This window comes from Stenella coeruleoalba, assembly GCF_951394435.1.
Source record: "Stenella coeruleoalba genome assembly, chromosome: 15".
In the NCBI taxonomy this organism is placed as follows: Eukaryota; Metazoa; Chordata; class Mammalia; order Artiodactyla; family Delphinidae; genus Stenella; species Stenella coeruleoalba.
This window is the reverse complement of record NC_137161.1, coordinates 1,564,872-1,581,657: the sequence shown is the minus strand read 5'-3', so window position 1 is coordinate 1,581,657 and position 16,786 is coordinate 1,564,872. Positions and strand designations below refer to the sequence as shown.

Sequence of the window (16,786 nt, the reverse complement as noted above, 5' to 3'; positions counted from 1 at the left end):
CACATATTTTTAAATTCAAAAAGCACAACCCTTGAGCAACAGGAAACATGTCCACTACTCAACAATGCAGAGTAAACCTGCAGAGCACTGAGGCAAGATCACAGAAACACCTAGAAGAGGCAAAAAACCCAGAGGGACAACGGTGCAGATGACAGCAGACTCTCCCAACCACCAGAAGATGCCAAGAGACTGAAATGACATTTCCCAAGTGCTGAGAGACACGGCCAGCCATCAACCAGGAATCCTACAGCCAGCTAAACTATCACCCGAGAGTGAGGGCAGAACAGCCATCCAAGGACTAACAGACTCTCATGGAAAGTACTAAAGGAAAAGGAAACTGAGTCCCCAGGGATGCCCTGGCAGCCAAGGAAGGACAGAGAACAGGAGCTGGCAGTCAAGGTGATGGACCCATTGCTGGGTGCAGATACCGTGCCTGGGGTTAGTGTTCTGGGACCCTGGGTCACCAGGGAGACAACTAGTTAAATCTGCATTTGGCGAGGTCAAGTACGCCTGCTGAAGAGGGAGGGCTACCACTGCAATCGACAGAACTAGAAAAGAAACGTAAGGGTGATCACCAATCGCCACAGATTGAATGTTCGTGTCCACCCAAAATTCACATGTGAAATCCAACCCTGAAAGCGATGGTGTTTGGAAGCGGGGCCTTCGGGAGGTGATTAGGTCATGAGGGTAGAGCCCTCGTCAATGGGACTAGCATCCTTATAAGAAGACCCCTGAGAGCTCCCTCACCCCTTCCCCACTGTGAGGACACAGCCAGCTATGAACTAGGCAAGGGGGCCCTCGGCGGCCTCCAGAACCACAAGAAGTAAATCTCTGTTGTTTGCAAGTCGCGCAGCCTCTGGCACCTTGTTAGCCTGACTCAACTAAAGCACCAATAGAGACAAAACATGTCACTTCCAAACCAAGGGATGGGGGAGAATGAACAGGGGGCTCAGTACAGACTGGGCAGGTAGTCAGCCCTCAGAACGATGGCCAAGGCGACGGAGGTGGGAGAGCGCTTCCGGGGTGGGGGGGCGGAAGCAGAGGGACGGTGACAGGCCAGTGGGTGGGGCAGAGGCGGCAGGGCAGGCTGATACTGCAGGACACTGTGTGTGAGGGGTGTCAGCGTTTGTGGTTCTGGGGGAGGTGCCCCACCCAAGCCCCACCTGCAGGGTGAGCTGAGCTCCGTCAATGCCCAGGTGCAGGCGAGTCAGGGCGGATGCCGACGTCTTCCCAACAGGCAAGGGCAGGCCCACCTCTCCTCCGAGGCCAGTTTGGCCACCCAGCAGGCACCCTTCCCAACCATCACGAGTTCCCACTTGGCACTTAATTCCCCAGAGCAATTAGCTGCGCCCGAGCTCAGTGCTTGAAGCTGCGGGCAGGAACCCAGGCCTGGGGCCCGTGCAGAGACTGCACAGGCCAGGCGGGTCCCGAGGGCCTGCCCGAGTCCCCTGGGGAGTGTGATCACACCTCTTCCACCTTCAGACCCATCAGCCATGCCTGGAGAGGTCTGGGGCTCACCTCTTGGTGCAGCTCTGACGGTGAGAGCGGGGGTGAGCTCCTGCCCTGTCTGGGCTTCATTCGCCTCCCCTATCAGTTGGGGTGTGGACACAGCAACAAGACCCCAGCAGAAGTGGGAGCTGCGTGATCTTGAGGCGAGGGAAGCAGCAGGAGAAGCTCGCCCGCTCCCTGCTGGAGGTGCCCCTCGGGGGCGGGGGCTGGGGAGCCTGGTCACGGGCTCCCCATCGCAGGCTCTGCTTCCTCTCCCAGCACCTCCTGTCCAGCCCTGGACCTGCTTTAAGACCCCCAGCGCGCTCAGCCCCACCGGGACCTCTGCGCCGGGCACAGGCCTGCCCAGAACAGGTGCTCCTGGGGCAGCATGTGTGAGGGCCACACACAGCTGCTGACGGATGGGAGCAAAGAAGGAAAGGAGGGGGGAGGGGGGGAGGGAGGAAAGCGAGGAGGGAAAAAGGAGGGAGGGAGGGAGGGAGGAAGGAAAGCGAGGAGGGAAAAAGGAGGGGGGAGGGAGGGAGGGAGGAAAGCGAGGAGGGAAAAAGGAGGGAGGGAGAGAGGGAGGGAGGAAAGCGAGGAGGGGAAAAGGAGGGGGGAGGGAGGGAGGAAGGAAAGCGAGGAGGGAAAAAGGAGGGAGGGAGGAAGGAAAGCGAGGAGGGAAAAAGGAGGGAGGGAGGGAGGGAGGAAAGCGAGGAGGGGAAAAGGAGGGGGGAGGGAGGGAGGAAGGAAAGCGAGGAGGGAAAAAGGAGGGAGGGAGGGAGGGAGGAAGGAAAGCGAGGAGGGGAAAAGGAGGGAGGAGGGAGGGAGGGAGGAAAGCGAGGAGGGAAAAAGGAGGGAGGGAGGGAGGAAGGAAAGCGAGGAGGGAAAAAGGAGGGAGGGAGGGAGGGAGGGAGGAAAGCGAGGAGGGGAAAAGGAGGGGGGAGGGAGGGAGGAAGGAAAGCGAGGAGGGGAAAAGGAGGGGGGAGGGAGGGAGGGAGGAAGGAAAGCGAGGAGGGAAAAAGGAGGGAGGGAGGAACGAGCAGAGCAGATGAACAAACCCGGCCGCGAGGCTGCGAGGCTGCGAGCCAGGAGAGCTGGCTGAGCGCCAGGCTCCAGCTGATAACTGAGCTGCGTGCTCACTGCTGAATGTAGGGCGCCTGGAGCCACTTACGCACGTAGCATCTAGTGGCAGCTTGTTAAAGATGCAGGTTCGTGGGCCCTGCCTTACTGGCTGACGCTGGGTGGGGCTCAGAGCCCCACTCTGGGTGGGGTCCTCCTCAGATGGGGGTCTCTGGGCTACTCCCTGTCCTGAGCCTTGGCCCCTGCCGGTGATAGGGTGTGATCACGGCTGGGGGCAGCAGGGAGTGTCATCGTTTGTGTTCTCAAGGAAGGCGGGGGAGCTTCCCCTACCCCAGAGAAGAGAAACATGCAGCCTCAGGCGGATTACCTCTCACTGACTCCCCTCCACCGGGCTGGGGGCTTCTGCTGGGGGCAGCTGGGGGCAGCAGGGGCAGCTGGCTTGCAGGTCCAGGCAAGACTCCACGTCTGCCGGCAGCAGGGCAAACAGGCCCAAGCCAGGCTCCAGGCACTGCCCTTCCACCTCACAGTGCACACGGGGAAACTGAGGCCGAGCAGTGAGGGGCCAGCGCAGGTCACAAGGGCGGGGGACATGGTGGGTAATGGAACCAAGCCTCCTCTCCTTTAGGCTGGGCAGGGAGCTACAGGTCTCACCTGAAAGGGTCTGTGGGATCCTTAGCGTCGCAGACATCCGCGTGCCCGTGGCAGACACAGCGGCCGCCGATGCTGATGTCCTTGATGCTGTAATAGTACTGCGCCCGCCCGGGGCAGTCAGCGGCCGCCCACACCTGCCCCCAGATCCCAACCCCGAGCCCACGCGGCCCCGCCCACACCAGCCCCGCGCCCACGCGGCCCCGCCCACACCAGCCCCCAAAGCCCCGCCTGCCTGCTCACCCTGCGGGTGACTGTGGGGTCCCGCAGTGCCTTGCCCATGAGGTGGCCCAGCAGCGTGTTGGTGCGCAGGAAGCGCAGGCGGATGTTGGTGGCTTTGGTGAAATCACGCAGCAGCGGTGAGTAGGAGAAGTTCATGGCCCCTGGGCGCCCGTTCACCAGGGACACCACGATCTGCGGAGGGGCACGGGTCAGGCGTGGGCGCGGCTCCGGCAGGGACCGCCCGGCCACACCCCCTTCCCGCGCCGCCCCGCCCACCTCGCCATTCTCCAGGGGCACGATCCGCGAATACTCGGTGCTGCAGATGACGTCGTCGTCCCCAGAGATGCGCTCCAGTGTCCGTGGCCCGAACCGCTCCAGGCAGTCCCTCTTGGAGGCTGCGGGAACCGCCGGAGGGTGAGGGCGCAGGGCTCCAGGGAAGCCCTCGGAGGAGGCCCGACGGCAGCGCCCTGCTGCCCTGCGTGCCCGGACTTCCCTGGAGCCTCATGGCCTCAACCGGGAGGCAGCATCCACGCCGCCCACCCTCGAGACCTCGAGGTCTTCAGACTGTGGCACTTGGGAGGCCAGGGGAGCTCCTCAGGAGGGCAAGGCCAGGGCTCAGGCTGCCCCCGCCCCGAGCCCAGATTGCCTTGCCCGTCCCTCTCTCTGCAGAGAACAAGTGTGTCCCCTGGGTGGCCCTTGCCATCCCGATCCTTGGGGGACCATTCCTGACTGTCCTTTATAGGACTGACCGCCCCGCACTCACTCTCGGGCCTTGGAGTTTGGGGGGACACGTGTCTCAGGCCCGCCCAATCGAAGCAGACCCTTCGACATGACTGGTCAAGGTGGCACATGGAATGGCCGGCCAGTGAGCAGGGGTGCAGGGCTCCCGTGCTCTCCTGACCGGGCAGCTAAGCTGGCCGCCTCTGTCACCTCAGGAGCTGCCGGAGCATAAGGCCAGTCCAGAGCGAACCCGGAGATGGCATGAGAGGCTCCTGGTACCGAGGGCCCCTGGACCCAGCCATGCCCGTTTCAGGGACACAAGCCACCAAACCCCCACCAGCCTTCGGGACATGCACCCGACAGCCCTGACCCATGCAGAAGCCGGCGTGAGGGCAGGCCTGCTGTCCGGAGACCCTGAGAGAGCGTGCGGCCCACCCCAGGGGACACTCCTGGCCCCGGGAGACTCACAGGCGAAATACTGCCATGGCTGGTAGGTGTGGCCGAAGTCCGCGGACCGCTCCAGCACCCAGAGGTCTGGCCGAGGTGAGTTGGCAAACTTGATGAGCACGTAGGCCACGTGGAAAACCTGCGGGGCGGTAAGTGTATGGACACCCCTGAGATCCCTTCCATGCCACCTGGAGGGCCAGCCCCACGCCGTGAAGTGGGGCTCACAGTGGACCTCTGTGTGTTTGCCCTCAAGGGCCAGGCACACCCAGGTGAGAGGGCTGGCTGGCTCCGGGAACAGCCCCTCGCTCACTGGCCGGCCCCTGGCCACTGAGGCCTGCGCCAGGACACAGAGGTGACCGGTGGAACCCAGCATTTCCGGAGGGTCCCTCTCGGGCCTGGGGGTGCCTCAGGGCCCAGCCCCACCCCAGGAGCTTGGAGAGCCCTGCTGTGAGGCTGCACGCAGGTCTGACAGGGACTGGAGTCAGACGGGGCACACGCGGGCAGCCTGTCTCCTGGGCCTGGGCAGTGGGGCTGGGCAAGGCCGAGGCAGGAGCTCATCCCACTGTCCCCAGAGCTCTGGTGGCCGGCCTGGGATGATGGCCAGACAGTGTCCCAAGCTCCCAGGAGCCTGTCCTCCTCGCACAGCAGGCCGGTGAACCCCTGTCCTGGGATGGGGGCCCCCGTCACGGCCTCACCCTGGTCATCGCCCCCATCATCTTCAGAGCCAACTGAGGACCCGCCCATTTCACCCGCTGACCGGCCTGCAGGGGCAGCCAGCACGGAGCAACCAGGGCCCAGCCTCTGCCTGCCGCTGTCAGGAGCCCCCAGTGGGGAGACAGATGAAAACGGGCCCTCCCAAAGCTGGCGCGGGGAAACCCTGCCAACCCAGCCCCGGCCCGTCGGGGGAGCACCTGGCCAGGGAGCAGGGAGGCTGCTCTTCCAGAGGCGTCCAGAACCCCCCAGGGCCCACCTGCTGCTCTCTCCCTGGGTCTCGGCCTGACCTCACTCCCAGGGAGGGGCCCATCCCTCGTCTCTCTTCTCCTCCTGGCCAGAGGTCAGCATCCCTGGATGTCCCTGTGTCCTGTGCCCCTGGGGGCTTGGTGGGGCCCCTCCTTGGCTAACTGCCCCCTGGCCCTGCAGCCTGGCAGGTCTTAGCCTTGGGGACTCCAGCCCCACCTGGCACAGGCCCGAGGAAAGGGCTCTGGGGCCACTGAGAACAGCCCATGGGCTCAGGCAGAAGCACCTGCCCTGCCTGTGGCCTCGATGATGAGTCACCGAGACCCCCGAGAGGGTGGGCACGTGAGCAGAGCACACATCGGCTGTGCACCCCACACACCTCTGGGGGTAGCGCCCTGGTGCCCACCCAGCCTCAGCTTGCCCTGCGTGGTGACCACGGGGTAGGGATTGTGGTTTCCAGACCTCAACAGCTCTGAGGGCCAGGGAGCCCCTCCCCCATCCCAAAGCCAAAGACGAGACCATCGTCCAGGCTGGTCTCTGTGCGTGAAGTCTGGGCTCCAAGGAAAGCCGGGCAGGGCCAGTGGGAGACCTGGGCACCCACCCTGCACACGGAGAGAGTGGGGGCCCCAGATGAGGGGCAGAGACACAGCTAGTGAGCACACCATACGTGGACAGCGCCTGTGCCCCCGTTGGAGACCCCCGGCCCACACCCCCATGCCAGACCTGCTCACAGGGGCACCCCGAGGTGGGCTCTGAACTGCCCACCAGCCTTGAGGGCAACGTCACGCCTCCGGCCGCCCGCCGTCCCCTCAACGGGGCCCTGCCCAGCCCAGAAGAGCAGGTTTCCTTCTGGTGTCCACTGCTCTGGACTTCTGCCCCAGACCAGCTGGTCTTCGGTCAGCCAGCCAGGCCCCGAGCCTACGGCCACATGGGGGCAGAGCGGGGAAGTTCTCCAGGGCCGCCCAAGGCGCACAGTCACCCCCTACCCCTGGTCAGCCTGAAGCCGCTGTGACGACCCCCTCGAGGGACAGTGGAGGGAGCATGGACACCTCATGGCCCCATCCCTCAGGAGGCCAGCCTGCTAAGAATCCAGGCGTGGCAGGGTGGGTGGGGGGCAGGGGGCATGAGGTCCTGGGACCCTGAGACACGCCCATTCTGAGTCCTGCCCTTCCCGGAAGGCCTGGAGTTTACAGGGAGGGGCCCAAGTCAGGCCAAGAATGGCCTTTCCCTGGGTGCTGGCGGGGAATGAGGGCCTATTCACCCACTGCCAGGCCTTGAGATCATCTTCCACTTTGCCCTGCCCAGTCAGGGGAGGGGCTCAAGCCTCTGGGGGGATGGACCCTACACCCGGCAGGCAACTTGGCCAACTCTCAGGCATTCCAGGGAGCCCTGGGGATCTCAGATGGCCCCTGTGCCAGGAGGGGTCTTCGTGAGAAAGGGGGGCATGGCGGCGTGGGGGGCCTGGGTGTGCAGTGGACGTGGACACAGGCTGCTCTGGGGGCGGCAGCATGGCCCGCATTGAAGGCCCCCAAGGCGATTAAAGCCTCCCGCCGAGCCCCCTGGGGCCCACCCCCGCCTTTCCCTGAGCGAGGCCACCAGGCTGCACCCTCCGCTGGCCAGCTCTGTCCCTCCCCCAGGTCTACGGGCCGGTCGCATTTTTCCCAGCTGAGAGCACTTGCACAAATATTGACTCGGAGATGCTAATCGGGCAGGACACAGGCAGTATGGAAACTTCTGCCCCCAGGCCCGCACGCTGGGTGCACTCCAAGGAAGACCCTTGCCTTCTGTCCATCTGTCCACCTGGTCATCGGGCTGGCACACAGGGGCCCCGGCCCAGGCTGGAGCGACGGGAAGGCATGCGCTCAGCTCTCCCCACCTGTCCCCAACCTGGTCCTGGTTCCCAGGGCCGCACAGCCGCCCTGGGCGTGACCCGGGAGCGAGAGCGGACCCCCGGCCTCCCTGGACACGGCCCTCCCCACGCCGCCCCTGCCCGCTCGGCTCCACTCGGTGCCAACGCCGGCTGACCCCTCCCGCTGCTACAGAATTCTGTGCAAAAGGAAAAAAAGTCTTTTAAAGCAAAAGCCAAACAAAAGCCTCCGGAGTTATTTTTAAATATCAGGCTCTTCTGGGGCAGGCACGTCTCCAGGACAGCAGCCGGACTCGCCTCTCGGCCACGGCTCCCCTGATGGCCCCCACACGCAGCCCGACCTCGGAGGGCCAGGGCTCGCCAGGAGGGGATCCGCCCCATGACCGCCGCCTGGCGGGGGGTGGCAGGGGGCTGCAGAGCCCTGCGGCGAGAGCTGGGGGCCCTGGGTGGGTCCCAGGCCTCAGCGGCTAGATGGCCCTGGGTGGGCGTGGGGCAGTGGGACAAGCACAGAGGAAGTCAGAGACCAGGGCTCAGGGTTCAGGCCCTTTCAAAATGCCGTGAAGCCTCTGAAAGTCTTGAAAGGGAAGAGGCCCGCAGAAGCTGGCAGCCACCTGGCAGGGATGCCGCAGAGGCGCCACCCAGAGCCACTCCGCACACGCTGGTGCCCAGAGGCAGAGGTGGAAGGAGGGGAGCGAACACGGGCGGGGCTGGAGTCAGGAAATACAGGGAGGGCTAGAGAGAAAACGGGTGCTGCAGACCCCGCGCGGGTCCCTGTAGCCCCAGGGATGGCGGTGCAGGAGGTGACAGCTGGTCGGCAGCCTCCCGGGCGCAGACACCCACGTCCCAGGGATTGGGCTGGGGCTGGAGCCCCTGGGAGCACAAGGTCATCAGGGCCAGCGCACGCCCCCTCTGCCTTGGCCCATCTTGGGGCTGGGGAGCCCTAGGCCAGGCCCTGTGCCCCTGTCTGGGGCAGGAGGGGCCCAGCCCCCGACCGCTGGGCCAGGCGACATGAATCACCAGGCAGCCTGTGACTCAGCCCCGGCCCTGCAGGAAGCCGGGCCCCGTGCCGATTCCCGGGGACGGGCCAGGGTCCCAGGCCGTGGCTGGGCGGCGGCAGGAAGCCCCTCCTAGACGAGGCGTCCGGGCCGGCTCCCCACCCTCCTGGACCCCCCACCCCAGACTGCTGGGCCGGCCCTCGGGGCCCTGTGTGCTGAATCCAGTTGACCCGGCGCACCCAGGTTTGCCCTCTCTGCAGAGACCCCACCTGGAAGCCTCGATAAAGAGGAACGCCGTGGCAGGGGGCCAGCCGGGCAGGCGTGTCTACTCGGGCCCCCAACTGGGTAAATAAGAATGGCCACCCACACAACGGGAGCCTGAAAACAGGCCACATGTGGATGTAACTCCCGGAGTGGAAGAGCCACTGCTGGAAAGAAAAATAAAACGTTGAAATGTAGAGAGGGCAGGCACAGGCCCCAGGGACCCTGACTGCGGGGCCGGGAGCCCAACACACTGGTGTGTGGAGCAGAGCAGGGGGACTTTCAAGGGCTGGGTGGGGGTGGAAGGGCTCCGACGGCTCTGTAGGAGCTCACCAGCTAGAGTGAAGGGCAAATGCCCATGTGGCCCAGCACCTCAACGGAGCTGAGCCTGGGGGGATTCAGAGACACACACCCCCACCGACCACCCAGGGGCTGTCTTGGGCCCCCTGCCTTGAAGGGGGGTTTTTAGGCCCTGCCCCCACCCCATCCTCCCTACAGCCTGGCCCAGGTCAGGCCAGATGGGCAGTCCCAGGCCACAGGAAGTGGACTTTATCCCACGGGGACCCCGACACACAAACAGTTTAGTCTCAGGTGTGAGCTGTATGGCCAGAAACCAACGCCGTGGCATTTGTTTAAAAGCAGACAGAAGGGGCTTCCCTGGTGGCACAGTGGTTAGGAATCCGCCTGCCAATGCAGGGGACACGGGTTCGAGCCCTGGTCCGGGAGGATCCCACATGCCGCGGAGCAACTAAGCCCGTGCGCCACAACTACTGAGCCTGTGTTCTGGAGCCCACGAGCCACAACTACTGAGCCTGCGAGCCACAACTGCTGAGGCCCGTGCGCCTAGAGCCCGTGCTCCACAAGAGAGGCCACTGCAACAAGGGGCCCACACACCGCAGCAAAGAGTAGCCTCCGCTTGCCGCAACTAGAGAAAGCCTGCGCAACAAATACCTAACGCAGCCAAAAATAAATAAATTAAATTTAAAAGATAAAAAGCAGACAGAGAACAGAAGCCTTGGGGGCCACCAGAGCCTGGGGGAGTCAGTGTGGGGTGGCGGGGGTGTCTGTGTGTGCCCAGCGTGAGCAGACGAGTGTGCCAGGATGGCCAGGGGACCGAGGACGAACGGCCCCCAGCCCCGGGCACGGGGGGCCCCTCCGGCCCCGCATCCTCCAAGCAAAGCGACAAGCAGAGAGAGGCAGGGTCTCGCGGTTCCCACGAGGAGAGGTGGGGCCTGTGCCGGCCCGAGGACCCTCGGTGGGGAGGCCATCCCGGACGCCCCGCCCTCTCCTCCGCGGGATCCCAGCTCAAGGGGCCACCTCCGGCCCAGCCGCTGCACCTGTCCTGGTTGCCAGGCCCTGCAGCTAGAGCCTAGCCAGCCCAGCCACACTTCCTGCCACTTCCCTCGAGCCACCCGCTGACCCTCCTGGGGCACTGGCCATGTGGCGGAGCGCCCAGCTAGGTCTGGACAGCCAGGCCAGTGACCATGACCTCATAACCCAGAGGACTGGCGGGCACGCCAGGACCAGGAGGCCTGCCCTGGGAGCCCTGAGTGGGCCAGCTTGGAGGGTGTGTGGCCCAGAACCGCGGCGGGCAGGGCGGACCTGCACGGGGCATCCCGGCCGCAAAACGGCCGGCACGTCCGGGACCCTCAGCGCGGCGCCAAGGCCCCAGCAGGTGCTCTCTGCGCCCGCACCTAGAGAAGGGAGCCTGGCCCGGCCAAGCCCGGCCTCTCCTCCACACTGGCTCTGTCTCCCCAGGTGCTGCGCACACCCCCACGCGGTGGGGGGCAGCTGGCGCCCCCCCGCCATCCCCCAGGGAGGGCAGACCCCCGACCCTGGCATTTCTAGAGTTCCCCAACCAACACTTTCTGGCCTCACACCCAACTCCCCCAGCCTACGCTCCACCACCAGCCCAGCCCCGCTCTGCACCTCACCCCCTCCGCCTCCGCTGTACCCCCCAACCTGGTCTCCAGGCCACGCCCCTCCAGCCCCAGCCTCTCAGGGCTGGGATAAGGGGCCACCCCGCCCAGGGCACAAGGAGAAAACACAGCTCACGGTCAGCAGGGGATCTGCATTCCTCACCTGCATCTGGGGAATGAGGGCTGCAGCCCGCAGGTGAGGGGCGAGGGCTGCTGCGAGAGCCCCTCCCCATGGCCAGGCCAGGAAGCGGGCGTCTGGAGAGGGTGGGGGACGCCCCCCAGGGCCAGCCCTAACCCTGCCCAGCTCCTTAAGACCACGGGGCTACGTGGACGGGTGAGGCTCCGCGACGGGGAGCCTGAGGCGGGCAGGACGCAGGAGAGAAGCAAGAACCCACTGTGCCCCCCGGGAGGACAGGCCAGTGTCCCCTCAGTCACCAGCCGCGCAGACTGCCCGCTCTGGAGAACCCCCTTTCCGAGGCGAGCAGCCCGCAAACCTCAGACCTACAGCTCAGTTCTCTCAGGTCTGAGGGTTCCTGGCTGAGACCCACATGGTGAGCAGGGCAACGGCAAAGGCCTAGACCTCGCCACGCCCTTCCCACCAGGTCTCTGCTCCTGGGGCCTGGTTCTCCATCTGCAAAATGGGGGAAGAGGGTCCAACGGCCCTCGGCCCTCACCCACCCTGGAACGGGGAAGGTCAGAACAGGATGAGGTGTGACCGGAAGACAGAGCGAGCAGGCTTCCGAGGCCCCCCACAGGCAGACGCCGCAGGGACCAGGCCCCACCAGCCCTCTGTCCTCCCCAGGGCAGGAAGTCCTCCTGATGCCCAGGGCCAGCCGCCCCATCACCCCGCCCCGCCCTGCCCCGCCCCGCTTTCCCGGGGCATCCGCTCCAGCTCCCAGAACAAAGGGCCCTGGCAGCCGCTGCACTGGGAGTGCCCAGCCCCACTGCCCACTCAGCCCGCTTCCTCACAGAAGCCCCAGCCCCACCCCAAAGCAAGGGAGCCCCCAGGGTTGAACCAGCTTAGCCAGGCCCCTCCCACTCGGCCTCTCTCCCCATCTGCCCCAGGGAGTGTGCTCAGAGGGTCCTGCCCTGCCTGGGGACATCCTCAGTCTGACTGCGGGCCCCAGCTGCTGCCTCACCAGACCTGGGGGCACTTGAGGATACAGACCCCGGGGCCCCTGTGAGGGCCAGCCGGGCAAGTCGGGCCCACTCCTCCAAGACGCCTCCCGCCCAGTGCCCCAGCCTATGCCACCTCCGTCCTCCCCTACCGCCTACCCCAAGTGGGGCTCCTCGGCCGACGCAGGACCTGGTCTCTGTCCCCGACCCCCGTGAGCAGGGCACCCTGAAGGGACCCAGTCGTCGCACAGTGGCCAAGGGAGGAAGGGGCAACAAGCTCCTTTTCCGAAAGGGAAGGCGGTGAACGCGCACGTCTCCCCTGAAATTCCACAGTGGCTCAGAAACGTGCCCCGGAAAGAGCGCTCTCGCCCGCGGAGCTGGAACCTGGGCCCTTCCGCTCCACCCAGCTCTAAAGCACACTGGTGGGCACCCCCCATGCTCACCAGCTCCCACCCCAACCAAGGCTGGCAGCCCCCCGGCCCAACCAAGACGGGGCTTTGGGAAGTCAGTAAAGGGGGAAAGGAAGAGAGGAGGGAGGAGGGAGGGTCGAGTAGATGGAAAGAAGCGTTGGTGGGTGAATGGATGTTAGGTGGATGGGCTGGTGGATGGATGAGTGGATGGGTGGGTGGCAAAAAGGAAGGAAAGATGGGGGGCAGGGAGAGAGAAAGAATGGCTAGGTGGATGGGTGGGTCAATCTCCCCCCCAGACAGGGCTGGAAATGGCCCAGGCCCAGCCTACAGAGTCACTTGAGTCATTTTACATTTGCGTTATCTTACAGTCGGGGGAACTGCGGCTTAGAGGAGCAGGATGTACACAGTGAAACCCTCTCCCGGCCCAGGCCCAGTCTACAAAGCAGATGTGCCGCCGGCCTCCACCCCGCTGGCCCACTCCTACATATGGACACCGAGCCTCAGAGGCCACAGAGCCAGGGGGAGCTGAGCGCCACCCGAGCTGCCCCTCGGCCCCATCCACTGCACCTCCTGCTCCGGGCCACCCCGGGGTTGTCATGGAGACCAGGCCACTGCGCGCCCAGCAAGGGCCCTTGCCCTGCCCTAGTCTGGCCAGGCTTGTCCACGGGGGAGGAGGGGCGAGAAGGGCCCAGTAGCTCAGCACAAGTTTCCCCGATTGACCCTGGGGCAGGGGCAGAATGCACTTCCCCCTCCCCCACCCGTGGCAGTGCCAGAGAGAGGGGCACCCGGGGACAGGGACGCACAGGGTTGCTGAGGTCCCTCCCTGCCTCCAGGGGGAAAGAGAGCACAGATGCAGTGAAAGCCCAGGGAGCTGAAGCGAAATCGGCGCAGCCCCACCCAGACCTGGGTCAGGCAGCACCACCAGCCCCAGAGCCGCAGGCAGGGCCCGCGATGGGCAGCCCCTCCAGCCAGGCTCACAGGAGATGCTCCACCACCTCTCCTCCAACGCCCCCAGGATGACAGCGGCATGGAGGCTCAGCAAGGAGCAGAGACCCACCAGGTCACACACCGGGACCGTGGCAAAGCCGGCCTGGACTCAGGCACCTGGACTCACGGGTCTAGAGCTCCTTCCCCGGCCCCATGAACAGGGAAGGGGGTGGAGGCGAGGTCTAGCAGGATCGACCTTGTAACCCAGCTCCCAGGCAGGCCCAGAGCTGTGGCCGCTTCTGGGCTTGGCCTCACCTACCTCCCCCTCCCCCACCCCATCCAAGGAGGCATCGGGACTGTTGGCCCATTTCACAGGCCAGGATACCAAGGCCCGGCGCCTAACAACGTCACATGAGGAGTGGGACGCAGCCCAGGTCCACCAAGGGGGGCTCGTTTGTCACTGGGAAACGCCTGGCTCCCATCCCCCACCCCTGCCTGTGCAGGGGCCTGGGCGGGCACACCTAACCCCTCTTGGCCTCTGCAGCACAGGTATCCTAGGAATGTCCACTTTCTCTGGCCTCCTCTGCATTCCTGGAGCCCCTCCCACTCCCGCCAGTGGAGCCTGGCTCCCTGCAGAGGAATTCCTCAGAGTAAACACCAGGGCTCACAGCATTTCAGCCCCACCTCCGTGTTGTCCCCTTAGCGCCCCTCACCCTAACCCTCCACGTGACCTCTGGAAAGCCCCCCATCCAGCGCCCCTCTCTCCCTGTGCACCACGAGGATGCTGAGAAAACAAACGGAAGGTGCCCAGTGCCACGCCTCCGTCTGTACGGGCCTGCCACCAGCAGCCCGTCTGTGCCCAGCCTCTGCCCAGCCTCCCAAGCTCATTCTGGGTGGACACCTCACCTTCTGGTCCTCGCCCCACGGTGAGCCCTTTGGCCAGGGACATAGGGGACAGGCTGCAGAAGGCGAAAAAGGGACTCTACCTGGCCCAGGTCCAGGGTGACGTTGACCTCGTTGTACTCCAGCCCACGCGACAGCGGTGGGCTCTGCCACCAGCGCTCCGTGCCGTCAACGGCGTTGCTCACAGGGTGTGCCCTGTTGCTGCTTGCAGCTGTGCAGATGTCGCAGTACTGGCCCTGTAGGGGAAGGGGCGGTCAGATGGACAAGAAGGGCTGGGACTCCTTACCCCTCTGGTCACCCTCCCACCCCATCACACTGGCTGCACCCCCAATCTGTGGACCCTGTGCTCCAGTCACTCATTCACCTGGCAAGTACACACTGAGAGCAAATATGATTCTCAACTTGGGATACGGTTCATGTGAGAGATGATCACACCCATTACAGAGGAAACAGGAGAGCAAGGAGGGAGCAGGGCACCCGCTGCAGGTGGGAAAACATGGCGGGCCTCCCTGAGAAGGTGGCATCTGAGGCCTACACCATAAGGGGGCGGGTGTGCTCCAGGCAGAGGGGCTGGCTGTGCAAAGGCCCTGGGGCAGGAAGAGCAAACAAGGAGTAAACAGCAAGAAAGCCAATGTAGCTGGAGCTGAGGGGGTAAGAGCCCGGTCAAGGGGCAAGTCACACGTTTCTCGCCCACCCCCGCCCCTCAACCACCAGCCACTGCAGGGGGCTTCAGAAGGGCTCTTGCAGGATGGGGCCTGGGGGGGACCTAAAGAGAAAGGAAGGTGGGGCTACAGCCAGAAGGCCCAGGCCCGATGTGAGCCCCTCCCGACCTCCACCAGCTCATCATCCCCCAAACCTCTCCACCAGGCTCTCACCCAGGCCCATCTGGATTAGGGTCTCCAGACAGGTGGAGTTAAGCCACCTCAGCGGCCTGTGGGGACAGGCCCCAGAGTGGAGGCACGCGGGCAGCCAGCAGACGAGGCCTGGACCTCCTGGCTCTGCCACTTCCGAGCCCTGGGACCGGGCCAGGTCACGGCAGCCTCAGCGCCCCGGGGTGAAGAGTGGGGGCGATGCTGGCACCTGCCTCGGCCACTGTAGGACTGACGGATCCCACACGGGGCCTGGCAGCTGCTTCTGTCATGGCCCAGCCCCCTGGCGGGGCCCTGCCCTCTGAGGGGAGAGAGGGGGCTCCCAGCATCATCCTGGCCTGCTGTCCCCATGGCAGAGGAGTAGGCGCTGGAAGCTTCGGGGGCGGGGGCAGAGGCAGAGCTGGGCCCTGGCTGCTGGCCCAGGGGAGGCCCAACCTCCCACCCCAGAGGAAACCAGACCTGCTGTCCCTCTGCACACAAAGGCAGCCCTCGGAGACTTGGCATTGTCTGAGGCCCAGAGAGGCCACGTCTGGGAAACGCGGCCACTCCACCCCTCCCAGCCTCCCAGGGGGCCAGACCTTGTCCTAGGAGTCAGAGGTGGGAGCGTGGGAGATGCCCTGCCCCACTCCCAGGCCCGGCAGCCACAGAGGGCCCCCAAGCCTCCACACACGCATGGCGCGGACACGTGTGCTCCTGGCTTCCACGGTGCGCCCGGGATGGAGAGACCACGAGGCAGCAGACTCAGGCACCGAGCCTCCCACCCAGAGGCTCCCAGGACCCCTCGTGCTGGGCGCTTTGGCTGACCCCATCTCTACCCTGCTCCTGCCTGGGGCCTTGGCACCCTGATCTCTTGTCCTCCAGCTCAGCTGTCACCTCCTCAGCAGAGCCCCAGAGCTCCAGACCACAACTCCCATCACTGCGCTTTATTTATTCTACCGCGGGAGACGTGGAATCGTCTGGCTATTAGCAATTCTCCATTTACTGCCTCCTGGGGGCCGGGGGGAGGCGCACCTGCCACGTTCTTAACTGTGTCCCTGAGGCCACCACCCAGAGGTGCCACGCCGAGGGGCTGGAGCAATGGAGGACACCCAGAAAAGGGGTACCATCTGTGCAGGCCATACTACCAGCTCAAACGCTGAACCCCAAACTGGAACCCGGGCTCCGGCTCCCAGACCTGTGGGAGCGGCCAGAGGGTGAGCAGAGGAGGGGCTCAGAGAGGCTCACCGAGAGCGCTAAGCACGTGCGTGGGGGCTGTCTGGGGCCTGGCGGAGCTGGGGGGCTTCTCAGAGGTGGTGGGTAGGGCCATCTGGCTGGGGTGGGCCTTCCAAAGAAGGCTCCCTTGGTCAAGGGAGCCAAGGGACGTGTCTGCTCATGTCCACCCAGAGAATCAGGGGAAGATGACGACTCTACTGCCCATGTGGCCGCAGCGGGACTGCTCGGTGACGTGGTCGCTGCCGACCTCTCTGCCTGGCGGATGGGGCTGGGGAAAGCAGCCTCTCTCCGCCCCTCTGCTGCAGAGGGTCCTGCCAGGAACAGAGCAAGGAAGCAAGGAGCAGTGATAAGGACTTCCCCTCCCAGTGAGTCACCACGCCGGCAGCCGAGCCCCCGACTTCCCCTGCGGGGCTGGGCCAGCACGGAATTCCTCCGATGCCCACCTGAAGTCGCAGGGCCAGACTCCCAAGGAGCCCTCTGCCTGCCCTAGCTGCCCCGATGCCCATGAGGGCTCACCCCACACCCCAGGTGGCATGACCCCGGCCAGCTTCTGTCCTATCTCCCCCAGGGGGCCCTGGGAGCTGCTGGCCTGCAGCCTTGGGCCCACGTCCTCCCTGACCCACCCACGAGACTGGGCTCTTGGGACAGAGAGGTGCGCCTGGCCACTCAGCTCCAGCGTCTGTGGGCAAGGCCCAAACACCAACCCAACAGGAAGCCAGGGCGGTGAGCAGATCCCATTCCCCAA

At 65.1% G+C, this 16,786-nt stretch overlaps 1 protein-coding gene across 1 annotated transcript in view; it reads right to left on the bottom strand.

Moving 5' to 3' along the window:
- The window catches only part of LAMA5 (laminin subunit alpha 5), a 52,251-nt gene that overhangs the window by 32,325 nt on the left and 3,140 nt on the right, over positions 1-16,786 (bottom strand). The window contains exons 2-6 of the mRNA XM_079946367.1: positions 14,044-14,196; positions 4,627-4,744; positions 3,715-3,833; positions 3,460-3,630; positions 3,220-3,317 (exon numbers count right to left, since the gene is read on the bottom strand). Of these exons, the coding sequence (XP_079802493.1) occupies positions 3,220-3,317; positions 3,460-3,630; positions 3,715-3,833; positions 4,627-4,744; positions 14,044-14,196 (659 nt within the window). The remainder of the gene's footprint in view (positions 1-3,219; positions 3,318-3,459; positions 3,631-3,714; positions 3,834-4,626; positions 4,745-14,043; positions 14,197-16,786) is intronic.